Source organism: Gouania willdenowi, chromosome 11 (genome assembly GCF_900634775.1).
Source record: "Gouania willdenowi chromosome 11, fGouWil2.1, whole genome shotgun sequence".
NCBI classification, from domain to species: Eukaryota; Metazoa; Chordata; class Actinopteri; order Blenniiformes; family Gobiesocidae; genus Gouania; species Gouania willdenowi.
Genome location: NC_041054.1, coordinates 9,746,162 through 9,771,569, shown reverse-complemented (window position 1 = coordinate 9,771,569; position 25,408 = coordinate 9,746,162). Strand labels below are relative to the sequence as shown.

General features: G+C 38.3%; 1 protein-coding gene across 1 annotated transcript in view; it reads right to left on the bottom strand.

Moving 5' to 3' along the window:
* csmd3b (CUB and Sushi multiple domains 3b) overlaps positions 1–25,408 on the bottom strand; it is a 434,915-nt gene that overhangs the window by 66,591 nt on the left and 342,916 nt on the right. Inside the window, 18 exon segments of the mRNA XM_028460951.1 lie at positions 112–321; positions 1,602–1,718; positions 3,691–3,760; positions 4,376–4,494; positions 4,613–4,717; positions 7,641–7,737; positions 9,247–9,371; positions 9,501–9,704; positions 10,486–10,581; positions 10,658–10,771; positions 15,984–16,100; positions 16,219–16,294; positions 17,576–17,694; positions 18,359–18,546; positions 19,283–19,421; positions 19,709–19,900; positions 21,031–21,233; positions 22,379–22,505. Coding sequence (XP_028316752.1) covers positions 112–321; positions 1,602–1,718; positions 3,691–3,760; positions 4,376–4,494; positions 4,613–4,717; positions 7,641–7,737; positions 9,247–9,371; positions 9,501–9,704; positions 10,486–10,581; positions 10,658–10,771; positions 15,984–16,100; positions 16,219–16,294; positions 17,576–17,694; positions 18,359–18,546; positions 19,283–19,421; positions 19,709–19,900; positions 21,031–21,233; positions 22,379–22,505 — 2,418 coding nt within the window.

The following is a 25,408-nucleotide window of genomic DNA, read 5'->3' as shown; positions in this document are numbered from 1 at the left end:
AAGATTCCTGTTTGGTAAGCGCGGCACATTCGTATGCCAGCTGCTGTTGTCTCTGTAAAGGATTGTTGGAAACAAAATTGTTGGAGAGGAACGTGCCGGAACAACATTTACCTTGATAAGTGATGTGGAACCCCGGTTTGTTTTGGGAGTAGTCACTGTGGAAAAAAAAGCTGGTTTGGTGGGTGGTGCTGAAAAGAGGTTTGGGAATGAGTGGCCCGCTGAAGCGGTCGATGACCGAGCCCAGTTCCAGTGTTCCGCTGCGGATCTCCAAGTAATCGTGGATTGCTTCAGTGGAGAAGTTCAAAAACTGTAGGTGGATACCTACAAAACAACAAAAAAAGAAACTATGCTCAGCTTGAGATAGACTATAAATAAGATAAAATGGTGATTCATGGTAGCTGTTTTAGCTAGAATAGAAGAGAGTTTATTGCCATATGTACAAGTTAAAAAAAACAGGTACTATGGATTTTTTGTGCATGTCTCTGAATCAGATGGAAAAATTACAAACAACAAATTATCCAACACAGTATAACAGTAGAAGGTGCAAAACAAGTATAGCAGGGATGGGCAACTCTATCATAGCGGGGCCACAAACGTGATTGTATCTGATCCGAGTGCCAGATACAATCACAACCCCTCTTTTCCTCCCCTGTTAATACAGTCCCTGTCTGTGGTTTTGATGTTTTCTCAGTTTTTGTCATTTTGTGGGTTTTTGGTGTAATTTTGTGTATTTTTCTGTCATTTTTTGCATTTTTGTTCTCGATATGTGCATTTTTTTTGTTATTTTCTGTATTTTCCTGTCATTTTGTATATTTTTGTTGTTATTTTCTGTATTTTCCTATCATTTTGTGTATTTTTGTTGTTATTTTCTGTATTTTCCTGTCATTTTGTGTATTTTTGTTGTTATTTTCTGTATTTTCCTATCATTTTGTGAATTTTTGTTGTTATTTTCTGTATTTTCCTGTCATTTTGTGTATTTTTGTTGTTATTTTCTGTATTTTCCTGTCATTTTGTGTATTTTTGTTGTTATTTTCTGTATTTTCCTATCATTTTCTGTATTTTTGTTGTTATTTTCTGTATTTTCCTATTATTTTGTGCAATTCTTCCAACAGTTTTTGTGTCTTTGGAGCTATTCTGTAATGTGTTGTTGTTTTGTGTGTTTTTGTAGTCATTTCGTTCGTTTAAGTCAGGGGTCTGCAACCTTTACTCTCAAAGGAGCCATTTAACCTCATCTCACCCCGAATAAAGTCCTCCTGGAGCCAGAAAAATACCGCCTCAATGTATACAATACAGTGTATTAAATTCTATACAGTTAAAATGATATAGAATAATGTTTTATTTAATTTGATTTTTTGTGTATTATGTTGTGCTCCATATTCCTTCCAGCTTCTTGAATTACAATTTTTGGGGTTTTTGCTTTAGGGGCAGCAAAAAATGAGACTGAGGGTCCCGGGGCAGCCAGTTGCCCATGTCTGAAGTATAATATACTAAACATAAATATAACCTGAGTTGAAGCACATTTTTAAACATTTTTACAAGTAGACAAACAACGTTTTCTATAAATAGAAAAAACAACTACAAAACAAAGCAGAGTTTCTTACCAAAGCCGATGGGAAGATTGACCGTCCATGTGCAGTGTAACCCACTGGGGTAGTTGCCTGGGTAACCTGGACTAAGGATCACTCCACTTACATCAGTCATCATCCCACCACACTGAGCTGTGAACACGCACCCACACAAACAGACAAAAATAACAAATGAGGAAGACCTAAACAAGTTCAGCAGATGTGCTTTTCCTAACTCTAATAGTCTAGAGCTGTAACAGATACTTTAAAACAGTGAAACATTTTTTTTTTACTATTCTTTTTCAAACTTCATAAAAATAACACATTTGGATTAAGTTTTCGTCATAGTCTTTTGACTATGTAGAATCCCCACCCTGGATCTGCCAAGGTGCCAGAGCTTAAAGGTCCTTTATCATGCAAATCAACTTTTTTGAACTTTTAATCTTGTTACAATGTTAATTCTTTATCAAAAACACCACCAAAGTATTATTGGGCTTCCTTCCTGCATCTCTGAGAAATCCTGAATAATCCTGCTCTCTGAGCTGCTTCTTTGCCCTCTTCTGAAAAACGAGTGGTTCAAATGCTAGTGAGGTCACTAGAATTCTGAACCGCCCCCTCCAGGAAGTGCCTGCAGCTGGTGCCGCCCCTCCACAGTGAACATACACGCCCATTCTCTCTGGTGCTAGAGGCATGCGAGTGGCTGAAGAACATCTGTTTGGATGGTCATTGTCCTCTCTTATCCAGTCTGCACAGGGAAAATAGACTGTTTTAGTACCAAACAATAATGTCTGGTAACTGAAAATGCGTGTTCGACTGCTAAAGTCCTCAAAAGTTGTTCAAACTTCCTAAAGAAGAGTCTACTCACTAGAAGTAGTTGGAATTTATCTCTGGGACACACGCGACACACCATCCAGCATCCGTTAGTCTGTGACCATCACTTTACAGAAGACTGCTTGGTGAACCTTGGCCAGTTCCATAGTGGATTGTCCAGTAAATTACGTCTTCTAACCAGAGCGATTCCCACAATAAAACCCACTGATGGAGAGGCCACAGCCATAAGTAAAATAAACCTCTAGTGAAATGTTAGCTATACTCACTTCTTTGTCTTTATATTAGAAATACATTCTCTGGAACTGTTTACTAAGTTTAGTGGGCGTGTCTGTTGCCCATGCTGCCGGGGCTCTAGGGCTATACGTCATGAAATGGGAGGCACTCACACGAGGAGAGGCGGCGCTCTGAGAAACTGTGTGTCTTAACTTCTGGGTAAAAAGAAAACATGTAATAATTCTTAATAAATAAGTATTTTATTTTGCAAAATGTAACATATTACCCAGGTCACCAAAAGAAATTCCTCGTGTGTATTCATTCACCCCTGGCCAATAAAGTTGATTCTGATTCTGATTCTGATATGTGACTGTAGTTGATTTTATAAGGTCTTAATATAGCATGATACAGGACCTTTAAAGCAAAACTGCAACAAAAAAACATGGTTATGAAATCTGACATGCATTGATCTAAGTGAGCAGATCCATTTTTTTGCACAGTCAGTCTTTTGACTAAAATACATATTAGTTTTAACAAAAATGTAGCCATCGACTAAATCTATTACAGTTAAAGTCACCAAAAATATACAGAATAAGAGGTTCTGCAGTTTTAAAAAAGATTAAATTATTATTTATCAGCCTAATTTTGGACGGTATTAATGTTTGTAAATACATGGATTTGATGTGATCAATGCGTAAGAACACATGGTCACATGACATCTGATTGGATTTCCTCCCATGTGACGAAATCATATGAAAATATCAATTTATTTTATTGTCACTTTAAAAAAATTTGTTGACAAAAACTACAACAAAAATGTATAAAGAGGAAAATTACCACAGATGCAGACTGATGCCCTGGTACACCCTCAGCGCTGCTTAGCTTGTGCATCACTTCAAAAAACCTAATCACATTCTAGACAGATTGCTCAATAATCAGCTCCACACGAAACAGTCACTTTACCAAAAATACATGTTTTTTTAATGAGTGGAGGAACGCTGAGAGTGGAGACATTTTTGCATCATCTCTGCAGCACGGTTTCATTGCACATGATCTAGTAGTCAACGTATGGAGGACGTACCAATACACAGCGGCACTGGATAGTTCCATCTCCTCACAGGTCCAGGCATACAGCTGATGTGAGCGTTGCCCTAAAAAAGTATTATCAACAGAAAATTAAAAAAAAAAAACAAACTAGAACAACACAGTTAAATGAAAACTATTGATGTGTATATTCAGTTAGAAGCTGGAAGGGGAAAAAAAAGACTATTAGAGCTTGGCAATACAAAGCACTGAAATTGGGCAGAGCCCCCCTGCAGGCATACATTATTTAGGAGTTTTGTAAACCACACCAGCGATGTGTGTTTAGAAGAAGCTGAGAAGAAGAAAAAAAAAAAAAAACCACACAAGACCGAGGTTTCCTTTGATTCAGTTTAAACAGTTTCTAGCTTTGTGCAGCCAAGAATGCATCAGAGGAGCACGTTTCACATACATATTTGGTAGATGGCTTGTATTTTACAACTGATAGTGTGTGTGTGTGTGTGTGTGTGTGTGTGTGTGTGTGTGTGTGTGTGTGTGTGTGTGTGTGTGTGTGTGTGTGTGTGTGTGTGTGTGTGTGTGTGTGTGTGTGTGTGTGTGTGTGTGTGTGTGTGTGTGTGTGTGTGTGTGTGTGTGTGTTATAACTGAATGGCTTTCCTCCAAATCCTCACTATCCCTGTGTAGGTAACAGATTTGTAAACACAGGGACACACAGGTAGAGGTTTTACCTGTAGGGAGTATCCTTGTTCACAAGAAAACTGCACCACATCTCCCACCATGAATCTGTCTCCTTGCCTGATTCCATAGTTTGGAGTCTGAGGTTCTGGGCATGACTCCAAACCGATAGCTGGTATGAGAACAGGATAGGAAATTCAATTACATTTCTGTTTGCCTCCCATGGTGTGTATTTATATGGTTGGATGACACTGGGTGATAATAAGTCTGCTTGGAAAATAAACATTTACCTGTGTATTCCAAGTGAAATCCAGCAGCGGAGACGCTAATATCAGAGCTGAAGCTGAGATGGAGGTTATTGGATGTGCTGTTCAGGAGAGGAGGGATAGTAGTGCCTAAAACCAAGGAGAGTGAATTCAAGTATTTGAGAACAATAAGGATTTTTTCTCTCTTTTTTTTTGGTTTTGTTTTTCTTTTAAACCAAAGCTTGACAGCCCGTGATCTCAGTAAACTGACGGTCAAAGAAACAACAAAGACTTTTCAAACTAACACTTTACCTTTGTTTTGTTGGTAAAGTATTCACACGGGAGGTGAAACGGGAATTACTTTTATTTGAGATATCCGTTTTATTTGATAATACTTTAAAATGTTGGCTTGACCTACTTAGGGTGGCAGAGGAAATACTGTGTGAAGAAAAAACTACTTTGCACTTGTGAGGATAGGGCTTCGTAATGACGTATTTGTTTGTAGTACCATCTACAATGACTACGTTTACATGGGAGCTTTAATTCCTCTTCAATTCAGAAAAAAAGTTAAATCCTCTTTAAACTGACCAATATAAACACTTAAATCCTAATGCTAATTTAATTCCGAATTAAACTTAAATCCGAATTCGGTGGCTAGTTTATTCCGATTTTTTATTCCGAATTAAATAATTCCTCTATCTTGTACACACTTAATTCCGCTTTAAGTTAATTCCGGTCATTCTGTGCTTGCGCAACTTGCCGCAATGACGCGCGGACTGGAGCTGAGACTATTTATTTAACAATAGCCTTAAAAGATATGGACATAATGAAAAGAGTGGATGGAGGCATAAACATGCGGAAATTCAGACGGACACACAAACTTATTACTCACACGGACATCGGCAAACGGAACAGGCTTCACTGGACGGCTGGCGTAAATGTGTCCCCGTACTGCATTCACAGGCTGTAATATCACCAAGTTTATCATTGTACCTGTTGTTAGAGCTACTATATTTACCAGGGTGCAAATATTTATATATTATTTATATTTATAATTTTCCGGAGTTTTACTGGGATTTATTTACCGGTGATTAGTTCCTATCTCCTCCTGCTCTGCTGACTAAAAGTGAAACCGTTTGTTATTGTTGAGCTACTGCTTCAAAACTACAATTACAGTTCTCATGTGTGGTGTTCTGTGTTATAGCAGACAATGAAAGGCTTTTTGTGTTTTTTCCGATAGACGTGATACATCTTGTTTCCCAACCCCCAGACCTAAAGCGGAATTGAATAAAGTCGAATAAACCGGTTTTCCATGTAAACCTCAATTTGGAATTACTGTTTCCATATAAACACGAAGCAGAACACTTTTATTCCGAATGATTTAATTCGGGAATAACTAATTCTGAATTAAAAAACATCATCAAACCAGCTGACATGGCCAAATGGTGGCCCGGAGGCCACATGCGGCCCTAGGGTCTAACTTTGGCGGCCCTGAAGTAAACACTCAAGACATCAACAAAATCATATCAAATCCTTCAAAAATGCCAAACAAAAATAAGAAAAAGCAACATCTGTTAAAACAATTAATTTAAATTCTCTCTCAAAATTACATCTGGGAAAAAGGTAAGGCTCAAATGTGCTTAATTCAAATTAAAAGCATACATTGAATACTGTACTTAGGTACAGTGATGAAGCAAATATTTGGAGTTCCTCAAAATCTACACTTGATGATATTTTTCAGTACAAAATAATATTTTTTATGTAATCTTCGGTTTGCAATTAGATCATGTTTCCATGAATGACTCCAAAGTCTGATTCTTCACGAAAAGTAGGAGACATTAGGATGGGTTTGCATTCTCAAAAAGCATGAATCTTCCCCTCGGAAGACTTTCCCCTTAAATTGAAGATATAATAGATTGAAAAAAAAGGTTGAAACTAAAGATAGCCCATTTTTTTGGGACACATCTTGCTGCTGCACTAGAAGGCTGCACTTACGCTGTAGTCAGTGTGGATATTTAGACTAGCTACACTAATGGAATACTAATGTACAACACTCGCTTTTTAGTATTCTGTCAAGTTCACTACTTTTCCTGCAGGCGCAGATGAGGAGAGACAGCTTGTGCAGTGACTTTTTAGCTCTGTGCGCGTGTGTGTGTAGGTGTGTAGGTGAAAACCAGAAGAAAATGTCATAAGAATCAATTTAATCTTGATATTATTATTTTAGTCAACAGACAACAGTTGCATTTGGAAATGTTTCGGGAGTTTTAAACTTAAAATGTTACATTGAAATGAAAAATATTTAAGCAGGCCAAAACGAGGTAGAAAATATGGGTCGGTTTGCCTCAGACTCAATGTTATGATTATTGGCCAACTGAAGGCACGCTTGAAGGTTAGGCTTCAGCAGAAGAATAGGAATCAGATGCGTAAATGTTTTCTGATGAAAAATATCACACTAATCCTGGGTTTTAGGAATCTCCAAAATCTTTTGAAATAGACGAAAATTACTTTCAAATGGAGGCAATGTCACCACATCTCGCAGTCAATTTTACTATGATTAAGGAGTAATGCAGTAATGTGTTTTAAAATTACTGGGTTTGAAGAATCTTTTCAAATGTGGCTTTAAAAGAAACCATTTTTTTTTAAAGAGGAGAATTAGGCAGTAAGAGGATCAATTAGTTATGCACCTAAAATGCCTTTTCCTTTCAGAAAGTTAGAGGAAAACAGGCCAGCTTTGATGAGAGTGGAGCCGAGCACCCATTAGAACACGCTAAACGAAAGCAAACTATCTCTAATTACTCCCTTTGCATTGAAAATATATCTCTGTCTCACACAGCAGCATCAAAACACTGATTAAATCAACTGCTGGCAAGCAACAATTACCTTATCGAGAGAACAGATGGATGCATAGATGGATGGATGGATGGATGGATGGATGGCTGGCTGGCTGGATGGATTAAATAAAAAGATCATCATCAAACTAACTGCTGCGTTTGACCAAAAAGAAAAAAAAACCAAACCTTTGATGATCCTATCAAGATGTGGATGAATTCATTGAAATTGAAGGCAGTTGTACCTGAGTAGCTTCCCAGTCTGGGTGCGTGGTTGTCAGCACCATCATAGAAATCTAAAGAGTCCCAGTTATGCTCAGTGGCAAAGCTCACAACTTGAATCTAACAAAAGGAAAGAGAATGGTGTTAGCGGTTGTCTATTAAGTCGCCACATTCACTGAAGAATTGTTTCTTTAGAAAAATACCAATGACACCAGTGGCTAAAAGAAGCAAAAATGTGTATAAAAGAGACACTAACGCTCCCTTAAAAACTAGGCTTCACACGATCAGGATCTTTGAGCCAATCACCAATCAACGATCAGTGAGTATAAAAAAAGCAATCACCAATCCAATCATATAAATCGGGATGGTTACCGAGTTCACGTTTTTTTAGGTACAAACTGAATTCCTTCAGTACTATCTGACAATTGTTCTCGAAAAATCAAATGGTACTATGTTTCAGTACCTAAACGCATCCTTGTGACTGTGACCAAATGTAAGATTTTCCAACTTTCCTAAACATACAGAACATTGCGAGCACAAGAGCGTCATGACGTCAGTATTTGCTGGTTGAGTAACTGATAACAAGGAGTCCAAAGAATGACTCTGCTTTTTAAAATGCAAAGCACTTGTAAAAAAAAATACATGACAGGTGTAAATGTGAGATTCACTCCAGCACTTAACCATTTAATGTAGTCCCCTGAACAGCAACTCGCGCAACTACAAGAGAGTTGGAGATCAAGCTGCTGAGGCAGGCGACATGACAACTACGTGAAGCCTCCGTTAGCCAAGCGCAGACATTATTCCCTGTTCTGTGGGATTAGAAAACCCACTGTTGCTTATAGTCCGTATTCACCATAGTATCCGGTATTAAAGCAAAAGTGAACGGGAGTGCTCCGCTCTTAGGACTCTCCCGTTTACCATGCAGTTGCACATGTTTAATAAACAAAACATGCTCACACACACACACACACACACACAGATGCTAACAACAGACGCTGCCACAGCTTTCAGAGTCGTTAGACTCCGGAAGCAAACGACGCTCTGACGCTCCGTTCCAACCGAGCGACATTTTTGCTGTTCGCACATGGGTTTTCACAAATGCGAGTGAAATACAATAAAGCTGTGCCAGGCAGAGCAAACATGTTGGTGGTGTGTAAATGAGACGGATAAAACAATGCAATTGGACCATCTACAGAACGTTTCATCACGACACCACAATAATTACATAAAATGCTAAATATCGGCCAATCCGATATAGCCGATCAGATTGGTGTAAAGCCTATTAAAAACAATACTATATCTGACAGAGCACTTGAGATCCTCAGTCCTAGTGCTGAAGTAAAAGCCAAACTATGTAAGATGTCTGTCAAATGCTTTCAGAAAGACTCTTCTGTGTTAAAGGAGCCTGTGCCTTTGTGCTCGTCGGGGACAGCAGCTTAGCTTACATGCAATCAGGCCTTATCTATTGTGATTAGATCCTATCTACTTATCTTTAGATGGCCTCTTCACAAAACCCGCACATCCATTCATCCTTCTAATAAAACCTTATCTTTTCTGGGATCCTGCCTGCTCAGCTTTTAGGCCAATGATACATAGGTCATTGAGGAAGCAGTCTGCCAAAGGGACTACCTGTATTCCTGCCCCTTCTGGGACAGAGACCTTCCACACACAGTTCTGGTTGTTGTCATATGGCTCGGGGTAGCCAGGTGACAGAATGGTTCCACGTCGGGAGGTCAATACGCCTCCACAGGGAACTGGGACAAGGATTTTGAGCAGACACAGCAGAAGAGAAGAAGAGAAGAAAATGTAGAGGTTAAAGCAACACAAGGGTGTGTTTAGCCAATTCTGCTTTGGTTCTCCTGCAGAGAGGAGCTGGTATTTACCAATACATGTTGGCAGGGTGTCGTTCCATTGCGCAAGGTTGTCTGGAACACTTTCACAACGAATGGCCGACGAGCCTTGCAGGACGTATCCAGGGTTGCACTCAAACTGCACCAAAAAGCCAACTGCAAAATCGTTACCCAGACGCTTCCCAAAGCGTGGTTCAGGGACAGAACTGCACTGGGTGGAGCTGGTCCGAGGTACAGCTGGAAAAAGACAAGTCAGATACTAGTATGATATGGGTCACCAGGAATCCCAATTTTTTATTGTTACAGCCGCCAAAGAGAAATAGTTTCACTGTTTGTCTTTTTGCAGAATTACACTGAAAAAACTTGACAAATTGTGATTAAAATTTGAAGCTTAAGGCATGGAAGATTCCATTACATTCTGGATGCGATCTGAATCAATACACCAATTCTAGATCAGTTTCGGAAATTGGCAAAATCTCCTTTGGTAATTTGCCAATTTTATGAAATTTGTCAATACAATTTGTTGGTCAACAAACCCAACAAGTTTAATTATTTTTAAAAAATGTGGGTGACCAAATGGGAGATAAACATTCTTACAAACCTTTAAAGTGTGAATGCTAATGGTACCAGATAACCGGAAATATCCTGAAAAGAGGAAATTTGGCAGCAGTTTTTTGCTCTCTGACTGCTCTTGTGGTATAATCAGTTTAGTCTCAAAATGTCAATTTAGTGATGCATTTTACAAATTGTACTGTCTGAATGTTTTCCTTTTCATCATGTGAAAAGCATTGAGTTATCCTGCGTATAAAACGCTCTTCACAAAGAAGTTTGCCTTGCCTTCAGATCAATCTAGAAATAATCTTGATTCTCCTGTGGATATCTTGTGAAGGTTGAGTACAGCAAAATAAAATATCTCATCTACCACATCAGTGACATATATATATATATATATATATATATATATTGTGGGATGATGCAGAGAACGATACTCAATAGGGGAATACTTGAAAATGACCACCTTGGTAGACAAAGTGAAATCCTTTGGCAGTTTCTGGTCCAACCGTGGTAAACTTTACTGTAATCTGGTTTCCAGAACTCAGTGGAAGGGATTCACCTGGAGCAAAGTGGAAGTTAGTGTAAAGAAAGAGAGTTTGGTTGTCAGATGTTCTATCAGACATTTTAATCAATACCAGAATGGGACCCGGAGAGCGAAGACAGAAGTGTGCTTTGTTGAGTGGACCCGTCATAGATCTCCACCACGTCGTTCAGGGATGTCTGGAACAGCACAAACTGACCAAAGAGAACTGCAGATGAAAAAGAAAAAGAGAGAAATAATGAAGAGATGAATTAACCGCAGTCGGATAGTAGCAAATGTTCTTTCCTGGCCAATTTCTCCTTCTGACCTTCCTGTGATAAAATCAACCTGAAAAACCTCATTTAAATTCTATTAGGGCTCGAATTCTATTAGGATCAAATTCTATTTGAAGCCAACTATTGGCAGAAATTGCAGATCAGCGTGCTTATTAGTCGAAACACAACCTAATCTTCATCCTGCAGCAGTCCTACAGCCCTCGATTGCCTTCCTTTCAAACTGTTAAATGTAAGAAAAAAAATCAGGTTTTGACAAAACAGGTGAGCAGCTCCATTATATTATTCTGTTTATAATATTGTAACCGTTCTGGTGCTTTTATTGTTCCTGTAAACTACAATTACACCAAAGCAGCTCTTTATTTGCTTGCTTGCATGACGATTTTGTTATTTTTCTTTTATCTTTCTGTAACAATTTTTTGTCGTTGTAAAAAGTCATTTTTAAGTTTTTGTTGTTTTTTTTTGGATGGCAAGGTGGTTTTTATTTAATGTTCAAGGGAACGTGTTGGGCCACTTGTTGATGTGAATACTACTAATTCTACAATGTTCCTCTGACGGTTTAGCTGCCAAAAAAGCATTGATTTTGGATTTTTGTATCTTAAACTCAGAACTGAGAAACAATATCTACAAAAAAAAAAAAAAAAAAAAATCTAAACCCGGAGTTTTACAAACGATCACTGGATTTGCCAACAACATGCACTACAGTATATATGAATTACTTTTCATTAAAAAGAAAACCCTCTATCTCCCATTACACACATATCACCTTTAAATCCCACCACATTTTCTCTCTTCAGCGTCGATTAAGGCAGAGGTGTAAAGGATTAAAAATTAACATTACCAAGGATGTTTGGCTTTAAGAAGGTCATTGGTCACTCTGTACAAGACTTTCTCTCCGTGGATTTTTGTAAAACCTGGAACTAAGACACTGATGTGGCTCACAAAAGAGAGTATAGGTCCTTGTTAATGCAAATTCTAAATTTAGGTGAGGATAATGAAAATAATTACACAATAGAAAGAAAATATTTGCTTAAGAAGACATTTGATTGGACAAAAAACAGAATTCACTGAATAAATTCTACCCATATGGTGTGATTTTATTGGTTGTTCTGGCCTCGTATGAGATGTATAAACTGGTAAGAAATAGACTCAAACTTTTTTGGCTCAAGTACCCCCTTTCTCTTACTTCTGAATCCAAGTACCTCCTTTTGTCCAACTACAACATTTAGCTTAGAAAATAATCTACTTTTGTAAATAGTGGAAAAAACACTATTTATTGCAGTGATTCATAACCTTTTTTGGATCGTGACCCTATTTTGACATCAAGGATTTCTGGTGACCCTAAAGACATATTTTTTCTACAGAATTAGTTTTTGATCGTGTATGATCGTGTTTTTTTTTTTTTTTTTTTTACTGCAATTTAGTTGAACGAGATTAATTATTCATAAAGTAAAAAGTATAGAAATACAGTTATTTAAGATTGTGTTTTAATTTAAAAAGAAAAAGAATAATTAAAAATTTTTTTTAAATCTATTTAAAATTTCTGTGGTTGAAAAACACTAATTTAGTAGCCCCTGAATAGATTTATTTCTATAGTTTTTATCATTTCCAGTCATCTCACGCCTACGGTGGGACCAAGATTGACACTTTATTTGTTAATTTACCACTTTATCTGTCTCTCAAGTACCCGCTGTAGTGCCATCGCGTACCCCTTGGGGTACATGTACCCCAATTTGTGAAACACTGGACAACAGAATGAAACGTTTTTGGCAGAGTAGAAAGAAATTTCAGAGTAAAAAGCAAGAGTCAGAAATATAATAGGTTTTTTTCAGCACTTGCTCTGATGTCATCATCATTTACAAACCTTTGATGCAAGACAACACCTAATGAAATGTTTCTAGACCTAAACATCTGTTCATATTTTTGTCAGCTATTTTTTTTCCAATTGACCATTGAAAGCTAGCTTGAATAACTACAAAGATTGCGCGCACACACACACACGCACGCGCGCGCGCGCGCACACACACACACACACACACACACACACACACACACACACACACACACACACACACACACACACACACACACACACACACACACACACACACACACACACACACACACACACACACACACACACACACACACACACACACACACACACACCACAAACACAGGAATCAGCGAGTTTGGTCCTCTCTGTGATAAACGAACTGCTTCTGAATTGTGGTCACACCCCACCCAGGAGGTCTGGTCACTCATCAGCGCCCTATTCACCTCAGCAATGTTTGAAACAGTCACGCCGACTTTTTTTTATTAAGCGACAGAAAATGTTTCACCGTTTTGTTAAAAGGCCTCTATCCAGCTCTCGACATGAGACGGAGGAAGCCTGAGCATCAATCCCCGTGGAGCTGTCATGCCCCCCTCTGCGCTGGCTGAGTGGGCGTCTCATTCTGAGTCCAGAGGTACTGCCTCTACAGAGGGACGCACGCCAAGGGCTTTCCTCACCCGCTTTTAATACTCTGGCAGTCATTTACATAAATAGTGCAACACTGCAAATCACTCAGTGCGACGGCAGGTCCCATCCCATCACTACTGATGATGACACGCACTTTTACCGGCATTGCGCCCATAAATCTGAAACCACCAAGTGACAGCCAATATTAAGCACAGTGTCTGAAACCTTTGCTGCTGACTGTCCTTTAGTAGAAAAAAGATTTTACATAACCCTTGATTCATCTTAAGCTGAGAAATTACTAGAATGTGTGAATCCAAATAAAGGATATTATCCCCTTAAAGTGAAATATGTGTTCTTTCTGTCTGTGTCTTTGAAGCTGCGGCTTCATGTATAATGAGACGAATACCTGTCAGCCTGACGTTATGCTACTATATATTAACAACACTGATGGGTATTGAACATTACATCCAATTACTTAGTGCTCACTTGAAGCTTGATGTGTCGGTCGACCCCTGACATTATAAACCTCCAATTACAATTAGCACATCTTGAAATATAATTCAAATTATGGCTCTGACAAAAAAATCTATATACACTGTCAAAATTATCTAAAGCATAAAACTGTTTCACAAAGCAGCTCTCAAAGCTCTCAGAACAGGTCACGTGCTGTGAAGATTTTCAACAAAAAGCTGATTTCTCAGAAAGTAACAAATAATGTGTTTGGTGTGTAGAATTCATAGGTGGAGTTTGAGATTCTTGCCTGGGGGACAAAATAATTAAATATATCGACCGTCTCGAGATTTTCACCAACCACAATGTGTGTAGCATACACTGTACAATAATGCAAAAATAATTTGTAACATAATTGATAATGTTAATGGCAAAAATGTGCGACGACACGTTAAAATCAGCCCGGGGGCCACTTTCTGTTAAATTTTTGCTGCAGTACCATACATGAACTGCTGGGAGCAGTGTCGCTTCACCATTTACATTGTGAAGAAGAATTGCGCAACAGAAGAAGAACCAACCTAACGTCTCAAAAGTAGGGGACTATTTCACTGAAAACTTGAGAAAGAACTAACATCTGTTACATGAAACTAACAGTAATATGTTAGAATCAAAGCAGCAGAAAAGTATTATATATATACAAATTTATTGAAAACTGTAATGAAAACCTTTGACCACTATGGGGGGCAATGTAAACGGTAAATGGTAGAACTGAAAACTTTTTCATCTTCATAAATCCTTCTCGTAGTCCCTGTGAGGGTAATACAAGTGTTTATGGGGTGATTGGGGGGTCTTTTATCTCTCCTTGCTGTCTCTTACCAGAAAACAGCACTTGCAACTTACCTGCCTCCGACCCAGTGGCAAGACGTACTGCTTTACGGCAGCCCAATACAAACTAATGCTAGATTATGACCAGATCCGTGGCTGTACACGGTTGTCTGTCTTTTCTGAAATTTATATCATTAAAAAAAAAGGCGGAGACGACCTTTGTCCGAGGAACGGAGCGACTCCATGCAATGACAGCTCAGCAGCAATACACAGCAATCACGCTCACTGTCGTCGAGGCAAGCATTCACACACACTCGCAACCCAGTGCTCCATCAGGCAGCACACACACAAATATCCATCCATCCATCCATTTTAGAGCTGCTTTGTCAGCACACAAACAAACATCACACACATTTCCACACTCCCTTCCGTATTACTCACACATCATTCATTTATTTTACTTGTCTCTCTTCCTCATACTGTTCACATGGTCACATGGGACTATATGTGTGAAAGCACCCTTAGTGTCATTGTTGTATTTGGATTTTTCATTGATTGGTTGCTACCGTCTTGGGAGAGCAAAGGTGTACATGTACCTGTGGGGTGGGGCAGGCGGCGGGGGGGTGCGGAGTGTTTACAACAGTGACATAACCAAAATGACCTTTAGGGGGAGCGCTAAGCACAAGTTACTTAGTTCTGCTTTAAATAATCTTGAAAATGTGTGCATGGTATGGTGCACTATTTCTAAACATTATAGCCATTTCCAGTCAGTATTGTTTGGCCGGGCATTAAAATTAGTTTGCAAAAATATTCAAACTTAAAACATAAATTGTCTCTGGCACAATAATACTATTGTTTGACTTCTGCCTAATTCTTCTTGCCAATGACAATCTAGCCCCTGCCTTTCCTCTAATGACCACAATCCCATCACCAGGTTCATTGAAGTAATGTGTAACATCCCCTGCATCACAAATATTGTCTTAAGTTTTCATTTCTGACAGGTTTTAGTACCGATGATCAAATGCAGTGAGAGAACAATTTCAAATGTCACTCCTGTCATATCAAACCCTAACATCCAATCACATAAACTGCAGTCAAGGGAATGTTCCGTCGCTTGTCGTCTCCCTGCTAGCTTTTTATCATGCTTTTAAAACCCCAAAGGAGTCCTTCAGGGTTTTCTGAAGCATTCCTTTTAAAAAATCTGACAGGGTTTGATGACACTTTATACTGAGTGAAAAACAAATAACAGAAGTGTCAAAAAAATCGTGGTCAAAGTTTTACACTTGCTGTCTTCACGATTAAAGATTGCGAGACCTTAAGAAATGTGTCTTCATTTTCTTTTCAGGGGAGAGTTGAGGATTATGACGAATGATTGTGAATTTGCACTGAGACACAAGAGTAGAAAAACTCACCAAACTCTCTCGGGACGGATATTGAGTAGACACACGTCTGTCCTGAAGTGTAGTTCCTGGGGAAGTTTGGAGACAAAACGGTTCCCTCGGATCCTGTAGAGCGACTCCCACAGGGAGCTTGACATGTGTATGTAAAGACAAGCATTTCATCACAAAGCAGAGAAACATCGAGTTAGACAACACGTGCACACAGATCTACGTTTTTTTGCGCTTTTGACAGGTGCATGTGCGTTACCTTGGCAACTGGGCAATGCTCTGTTCCATCCCGGTCTGCCATCGTCTCCCATGCTGCACGTCAGAGTTGAATAACCCTGAACAAAATCATTAGCAAATCATTTGCCTGACTAACATCATCACGCACACCCAATACGATCTCACGAGGGATCGTAAAAACTGTGACGTTAATCAATCTATGGTTTTGTGCGTCAACGCCATTTCCTCTTTTTTTTTTCATGCTGCTTGGAACGAAAATATGCTTCATACTGTATGTAAAAAAGTGAATTAAACCTCTGCTGCCTGTGTGAAAGAGACCTTCACCACTGCATTAACTCAAGTTATGTACTGTATGATAACGTGGTAGAGCTAATATAATATAATATAATAAGGACTTGGTTAGGGTTAGGAGAAATGGAAAGGGGCCATGGTTAGGAGTTAGAGTTAGGGAAATTAGTTCCAATTACAAATTATATCATCAGCCAATATTAGCCATAAAATGTAATATCGGTCTCAATTAAAACCAGTTTTTTTCCAAATACTGAAAAATTGAGACAACATTATAAAAAACAATATTGCATTTACTCCTTTCTTTCTTTCTTTCTTTCTTTCTATGTAAGACATATTCTGTTAAGCGCGCTGAGATGACTTTGTTGTAATTTACGCCAGGGGTTCTCAACTGGTCTCATCCTGGGACCCGCATTTTGCCACTTTGTCATTAAATTGCGACCCAACATGCATTTCACAGCATGAGAAAAGTTTCTTTCAAAATAAAAGACATGTCCAACATGCAAAACATTAAGTAATTATTTGTTTTTGACCACCTGTCCGCGACCCACCCAGTACAGGTCCGCGACCCACTTTTGGGTCCCGACCCACCAGTTGAGAATCACTGATTTACGCTATATAAATAAAGTTGAGTTGAGTTATTGAATAAGTATTGAGATTTGAAATGTATCTATTCTTTTAAAAATGGGACAATATGTATTAATAAACATTTAAATGTAAATACATGGGGTTGTAACCGGGGGGCAAATTTCCATCCCGTCTCATCATAAAATCATAAAAGAAAAGAAAAATGTTTTTATTTTATATATTATTTATCAAATTAAAGTAGGTTGGGGGCTGGGGGTCTATGCTGGTATCGGCTAATAATGGAAATAGAAAATCTATTGGCATATTGGATAACTATCGGCAAAACACTAATATCAAACAACCCCAGTTCCAATTTAAATACATCAATTTAAAGTTCTTCCTAGTAGCACACAACTAGTTGGCACGCGTTACTCAGCATATACAACATCTATCAACTGGCACGGAAACGTTCACTGAGATATAAACCAACTGATTGGTTCTTGTGACATTCAGCTGCTGCTTACCTGCAGCACATATCCAGCTTCACAGTAGAAAGTGACGGTCGACCCCAGTTTATAATCAGATCCCAGTCTGGTCCCATTCAGAACCACCCCAGGGTCGAAACAAGACTCCCTTAGCTTTGCTGTAGGAAAAAAAAGAATGACTTGTCTTCATTCTCCATCTATACAAAACTAATACTTTATTGGAGTGATGAAAACTCACACCCACTAACAGCCTGACAAAGACTCCTCAGAGACCTTACAGTGAAAGTATTCAGCCTTTTTAAAATGCTGATGTCGTGTTCCATCAGTATGGCAGTGCATGGGCAATACATGTGCCCTCGTGTTGGTCTGACATAATGAAATATACCCAAGTGAAAAAACACTGAAATGCAAAACCATTGAAGCCTTAAAGAGTCACTTTTCATGTTACCTTGTTTATGAAAAGCAGATCAGACAGAAAGTCTCTGATGCATTCACTCCAACCCAATGTAATGACATTATTTTTCAGCTGTTGACATTCATAAAGGGGCAATAAAAACACTCCCAGCTCTCCCTTGTGTTGTTGTTTCATCAAGATGAAACCTGTAAGTGTTTCCTACAATGCATTACAACTTCTACCACTAAATAAGTGATACAGTTGTTAGCTACCTTCAGTATTCATAAGGACAAAACAAATGCAATCACGTAAGACATTCGCAAGCTTGGTCACTGATACCCTAATATTGCCTGATAATTGAGTCTCAATGAATTGAAACCTTTATTCAAACAGTGGTTACGCAATGCAAAGTAGACAGAATCACTTACCTTTATACTCCAGGTGAAAGCCAGCGTAAGAAACGGACCCATCACTGCGGAATGCCAAATGCATAGTGTTGGAACTGCTTTCTATTCGCTCTGGGAGCTTGCTGTCCTGGAAGCTACCAATCAGAGGACTGTTGCTATCAGGGCCATCGTAGATATACAGGAAGTCATAGTTCGGCTCAATGTTGAAACTGGAAAGAAAAGAGAAAATATTACCAAGCAGAAGGTGAAGAGGACACTTGATACAGTGTAAAACAAAAGAGAGAGAAAAAAACTTCATAAAATCTTGTGAAAAAATAAACTTCACCCTAAAGTGACATGTTACTATGGAAACCCATTCTCACCTAGGAAAAGTAAAAAAATAAAAAAAATAAATCACATTTCATAATTATGACTTAGCACCTCATGATTATGTGATAGTATCTCATAATTATAACGTAGTATATCAGAGTTTTGACTTAGCATCTCACAATTATGATGTAGTATCTCATAATTATGACTTAGCACATCATAATTTGATTTAGCATCTCATAATTATGACTTAGTATCTCATAGTTATGACTTAGCATCTCTTAGTTATGAGATAGTACATATGTATCTTATTAGATAGTATCTCATAATTATGACTTAGCATCTCATAATTATGAGACAGTACAGTATATGCATATCTTATTAGATAGCATCGCATAATTATGACTTAGCATTTCATAATGATGAGATTGTACAGTATATGCATATCTTATTAGATAGTATCTCATAATTATGAGATAGTATCTCATATTTATAACTCAGTATCTCATAATTATGACTTACAATGTTTTAAATTATTCTTTAACTTTTCCTATTTATGTATTTTGTGTTCCTGGTGGGAATGGGCTTCCATATGTTACACAAGTTAATATGATGAGTTGTTGTTTTTCAGGCTACCTGATGAAGGCCAGTGATAGGACGTAGTCAGAGTTGACAGCGATGAGCCAGTCACAGTCCTTTGAGTGTGGGTAAGGGTGAGGGTAGTTGGGCGAGAGGATAAATCCATTGGGGCCAGTTAGGTTTCCTCCACAAGGAGCTATGATGAGAACACAAATCACATTTGATTTATGGATGTCCTAAAATGCCATTAAGTCATTCACAATGCAACATTAAAGAAGATCCAATTACTAGTTTTATGTTTATGGGAATTTGCAGCTCAAAACGTTGTGATTCAAAAACAAAATGATGGAAAGCTTTGGTTGGATAAACATCTCATAGGAAGTATTAATAGTGGTGTCCTTGGCTTCAGACTGAGCACTAGAGCTTCAGCTGGATTTACAGCCGCCCAGTTTATGTCCCCACTGGCCATGTGAGACTTCTCACCTATGCAGACAGGAGGACTGGGCTGCCAGTAGTATCTGTTATCCACTTGTATGCAGGTTATTTTGTCATCCCCCTGGAGCTCGTAGCCTGGGTCGCACTGAAAGGACACTGAATCCCCCGGCTCACGGCCATCTCCACTACGACTGCCGTTCATTGGCACACCTGGGTCCCTGCAGGCTGTGGCTACTGAGCCTGAACCAACGAGGAGAAGGACACAAGTTTAAAAGAGCAGGAAGCCATTACCTGAACTATCAAAAAGCTGGGGACAGATTTACTAATGATCTGGATCAGTCTGATCAGTCTTTGGTTGCTTTGGGCAAAAAATGTCACCACAGTTACAATGTTTTCATTTTGCTGACTCAAGGCAGCACAAACTGAACAGGTGGCAAGTAAACAGTAGAACAGTAGTACAAAATGGTATTAAATACAATTTATTTCATTTTTCTTTAAAAGTGCGAGAACAAGGAAATGGTAACTAAGTGAAATTCAAGTTTATCAAACTATGAAATTGCATCTCTCAAAATAGTAACATTTTTGCTTCTACAACAGATTCTGATTCTGTTAAGTTCTTTAATTCTTCAATAAAGGGCAATAAACTTTCAAAGCTAAAATGCATGGAGGAGTGAGGTAGCTTAACAGGGTCTGATGTGGTTCACTGACACCTAGTGATTACGTGCTATGCATAATGTTAGCGCAATTAAATGTTTTATTTTTTTTTTTTTACTCGTTAAAAACGATTAAAAAACCAATTGTAGATTTTTTGAATAGATACAATAATTGCTAGGTGAAATATCGCAAAATACCGCAAAATATCGGAAAACAATTGTTTCTTACACCCTTAATAAACATTGCTGAAAGAGACAATCAAACTTGATACTAAGTATTTCCTTATAAAAATGATCAATACTATAATATTTGCATTATATGTAAACTTTTTGTTATAATGCTAAATTGCTAAGCACTACATCTAATAAATCGGGTAAAACATTTAAAGACGTGCTATGTAAACAAATAAATCTTGATCAATACTCTATCTCCTATTTATACTTCTAAAGCAGTGGTTCCCAACCTTTATTTGGGTCAAGGCCCAATTTTGATATCAAGAATTTCTGGCAGCAACATATTTTTATACTGCATTTTTTTTGAGAAAGTGAAAGTATGGACTATAGTTCTTTTAGATTGTGTGTGGTATTGTAATTTGAAAAACATAATTTTGATCAGTAGTTCCTTCAATCAGTTACACATTTCAGGTGACCGCATTTGAATTCCAGGTGACCCCAAGGTTTAAAAAGATAGTTCTGAAGCATGTACCAATGACTTACTGGAGAACTGGATTGCAAAGCCTGATTTGCTGATGTAGAAGTCGGTCTCAAACTGGACTGAGACTGTATTCAGAGTAGAGTGGATTCCCTCTGGGAGCAAAGAACCACTGAGCTCCGCCAAAGACACATCATTTTCAGGCAATCCGTCCCAAACTTTCAGCATGTCGTGGCTCGCCTCAGTGTCAAAGGCCAAAAACTGGAGGCTGAAAAGTGACAAATAAGAATGTACATGTATAGATCCATTATAGTTTAAATAAAGATAATCAAAGATTCCTACACCTCCCCTCCTAGAAAGATATTTTAAAGGTCCTACATCATGCAAATCAACTTTTTTGAGCTTTTAACCTTGTTACAATGTTAATTCCTTTTCAAAAAAGAAATCCTCAATAATCCTGCTCTCTGAGCTGCTTCTTTGCCCTCTTCTGAAAAACGAGCGGTTCAAATGCTAGTGAGGTCACTAGAATTCTGAACCGCCCCCTCCAGGAAGTGCCTGCTGCTGGTGCCGCCCCTCCACAGTGAACATACACGCCCATTCTCTCTGGTGCTAGAGGCATGCGAGTGGCTGAAGAACATCTGTTTGGATGGTCATTGTCCTCTCTTATCCAGTCTGCACAGGGAAAATAGACTGTTTTAGTACCAAACAATAATGTCTGGTAACTGAAAATGCGTGTTCGACTGCTAAAGTCCTCAAAAGTTGTTCAAACTTCCTAAAGAAGAGTCTACTCACTAGAAGTAGTTGGAATTTATCTCTGGGACACACGCGACACACCATCCAGCATCCGTTAGTCTGTGACCATCACTTTACAGAAGACTGCTTGGTGAACCTTGGCCAGTTCCATAGTGGATTGTCCAGTAAATTACGTCTTCTAACCAGAGCGATTCCCACAATAAAACCCACTGATGGAGAGGCCACAGCCATAAGTAAAATAAACCTCTAGTGAAATGTTAGCTATACTCACTTTTTTGTCTTTATATTAGAAATACATTCTCTGGAACTGTTTACTAAGTTTAGTGGGCGTGTCTGTTGCCCATGCTGCCGGGGCTCTAGGGCTATACGTCATGAAATGGGAGGCACTCACACGAGGAGAGGCGGCGCTCTGAGAAACTGTGTGTCTTAATGTCCGGGTTGAAAGAAAATAAGTAATATTTCTTAATAAAATAGTATTTTATTTTGAAAAATGTAAAATATTACCCATATGTGGCTGTAGTTGATTGTGGAAGATCTTAATATAGCATGATATAGGACCTTTAACCATAACATTGCAAAGAAAATTGCATTTCTAAAGGCAAAATGACATTGATATTATAGAGAAAATTATGGACTGTCATAGGAGATGATATTTTATACCTCACAATATTCCCTGAGTCGACCTCGATGGTCCAGGTGCAGCGAAGGTTATTGTCGTAAGGAAATGGGTATCCAGGGGAAAGAATCCGCCCTGAGGATTCACCCTTAAAACGACCTCCGCACTCCGCTGCCACAGACACAAGAAAAACATAAACCTTTCAGTTTGAGTCACATTTGTCTGCACTGTCAAGACGTTAAGTGCACATTTCCTATACATTCAATCCATTATTGCCACCCAACAAAAACTGCATAAACATATTCGTAAGACACATTGTTTTTTAAGTGCAGCTTTTGAACACGCAGACAATACGGCGTGCGCAGGAAGAAGAGGAAAATTACTGGTTAAACACCATCCCCAAAATACATCACCGGACATTTGAAAACAGAAAATAAATCTCCCATTTGTTTCCTTGTCTCTCATGGTTATATTTATTCCCAATTTTGATTCCACTCTCTGCTTTTCCCTCTTCCTATTTTCCTCCTCCCTCAGGCACCCATCCCATCATTACTAGAATACATTATCTCATGTAATAGGAGCAATATTCAGGGTTTAGATGAGAAAAAGGGAGAAAGAGTTAAAGAAGCAAAGGGTTAAAGAAGGATACACCACAAGTAATATTATAAGGAAATATAATATTAAGACTAGAGGTAAGATGAGGTCACCATGTGCCACTGTTAAAATATAAAGCCAAAGAGTTTGAGCCGGGGGCTTTATGAGCGCTTCATTATTAATAGTGAGATAGAGACAGACTTATTAGGATGAATCTAGAATCAGAAAGTTCAGCGACAGAAAAGGAAAAGGAATGGTTCAATGCTCCCTTTCTTTAACAGTGTGCTGGATTTGACAAATGTTTGACCGCTTTTCTGAAAAGATCATTTCCTACAAAGTAAAATCAAGGGATATCAGTCTGTGGATGATTTTAAAATTGCCATGGAAGGCACTGAATCTGAGATTGGTATTTAAAATGATGTTTAAAGCTGCTGGAGTTGACAGTTTTTTAATCAGATAAAAGTGTTGGCCTCATACACCAATAAATCAAAGACCATCTGCTTGAAAAAAACAGATGTAAAAGCTTGAAATTGTCGCTTTGAAGTTTGTTTTGATCTCAACCGTAAACACATTCCCATTGATATTTGCAGAAAATATTTTTGCATTGCATTGTGGAATGTGGAGTCCCATAAACGAATGCATACAATTGTTTTTCCTTCTTTCTTACCAAGTGTTTAGTGGAGATCAAAACAAGCTTTAAAGAAGAAATTTCTAAACTTTTATGTCTTTTTTTGAACAAATGATCTTTGATCTATTGATCATGGGGCCTACGCTCAAGAAGCTTTGAGTATTATATAAGAATAATATTTCTTGCCTCACAGCAACAAGGTCCCTGGTTCAAGCCCTGAGGTGGACACTTAACTGGGTCCTTTCTGTGTGGAGTTTGCATGTTCTCCCTGTGCTTGTGTAAGTTTTCTCTGGGCACTACGGCTTTATTCCACAAACCAAAAACAGCTATAGGTTGATCTAAGTCTCTAAACAATCCATAGGAGTAAATGGGAGTGTGAGCATGGTTGTTTGTCTGTGTGTTGTCCAGCGATAGACTGGCGCCCTGTCCAGGGTGTACTCCTGATGACAGCTGGAGAAAGGCACCAGTAGACCCAGAAAAGGAGCAAGCGGGTCTGAAAATGGATGGATGAATGGAGGAATGAATAATGTACTTAATTTTGATGACTATGATACACAGAAGAATACATAAAATGAGTAAATACAAATAAATCTCAATTGGACTTTTTATCTTTCCTTGTCCCTGTACTCACAATCAGGTGTTAGAATTACAATTTACCTTTCACACTCTCAGTCCTAGATATAAACTGTTTTTTGTTGGTCACTCTAATCAACACACTTTTTTTTAAAGAGTAACTAAAACCTGAGGTTTTGGCTGATATGCGTCGAGGCATTTTTCTTCAAATGCCTTGATTATGGGCGTGTCTCTTGGAACAGTTAAGACATGCCCAGTCTACACTATAAAATATGTGCTAACAACCTATACTATACATCTCTATTCACAAGTCATATATTCACCAGCTAGTTTTTTATAAGAGGGGTGGGGCTAACAGTGACAATAATGCCACAAAACACCATTCTCAGCCTATAGTATAATTTGATTGTAATAGTCGGGTTTCAACCAATAGAGGGCAGTCATTCTGAGATTTTTACAACAAAATACACCAAATTGAAATATTTTGACTAGAATGTCAAGAATTGGACAATTGTCAATCATAAAGCTACTTCATACCCAAATACAATTTGGGTTTTTTTTTTAGCAGAAAAAAGTGGATTTGGGGTTTAGTTACTCATTAATGTGCTATATCACTGACTATTAGAGATGTGACGATACACTCAGCTCACAAGACGAGACGAGATACCATATTGGGTTCACGAGAACGAGACAAGATGAGATTTTAAGAAAACTACAATGATCAACAGACTTTTATTTAACCGAGTCGCACATGCATTTTGAAACGTTTCATTATAACTCTTTACATGGAAGATGTAAGCATGAGCTTTTAATAAACTTCTTCTTCCACACCTTGAAACTAAAAGTTATAGAAGTTAAAATAAAATAAATAAAATTAAATATTTCTTTTTTTTTCGAGTGCAAACAATAGTATGTGCAAAACCAAATCAAAGTACAGAGTACAAACAATGCAAACAGAGTCTGAACAAGTATGTAATTAATAACATGCTGCAACTACACAACCATGTTCTTTTACCTGTTAATAAACTACTTCTTCCACAAATTAAAACTAGAACTAAAATGTCCTCCTCCTCCTCTTCTTCTTTTCCTTCTCCTGCTTTAGGTTCTGGCAGGCTAGACGTAGCAAAGGTGCATTACTGCCCCCACAGGTCACAAATAGAAGTTTGGATAAAAAAAAATTAAAAAAAAATCTCAAGAGACAGATTTTTCGTCGTCGATCTCGTCACACCTGTGTTGACTATTATTTTAAAAAAAAAAAAAATCAATCACCAACCACTGA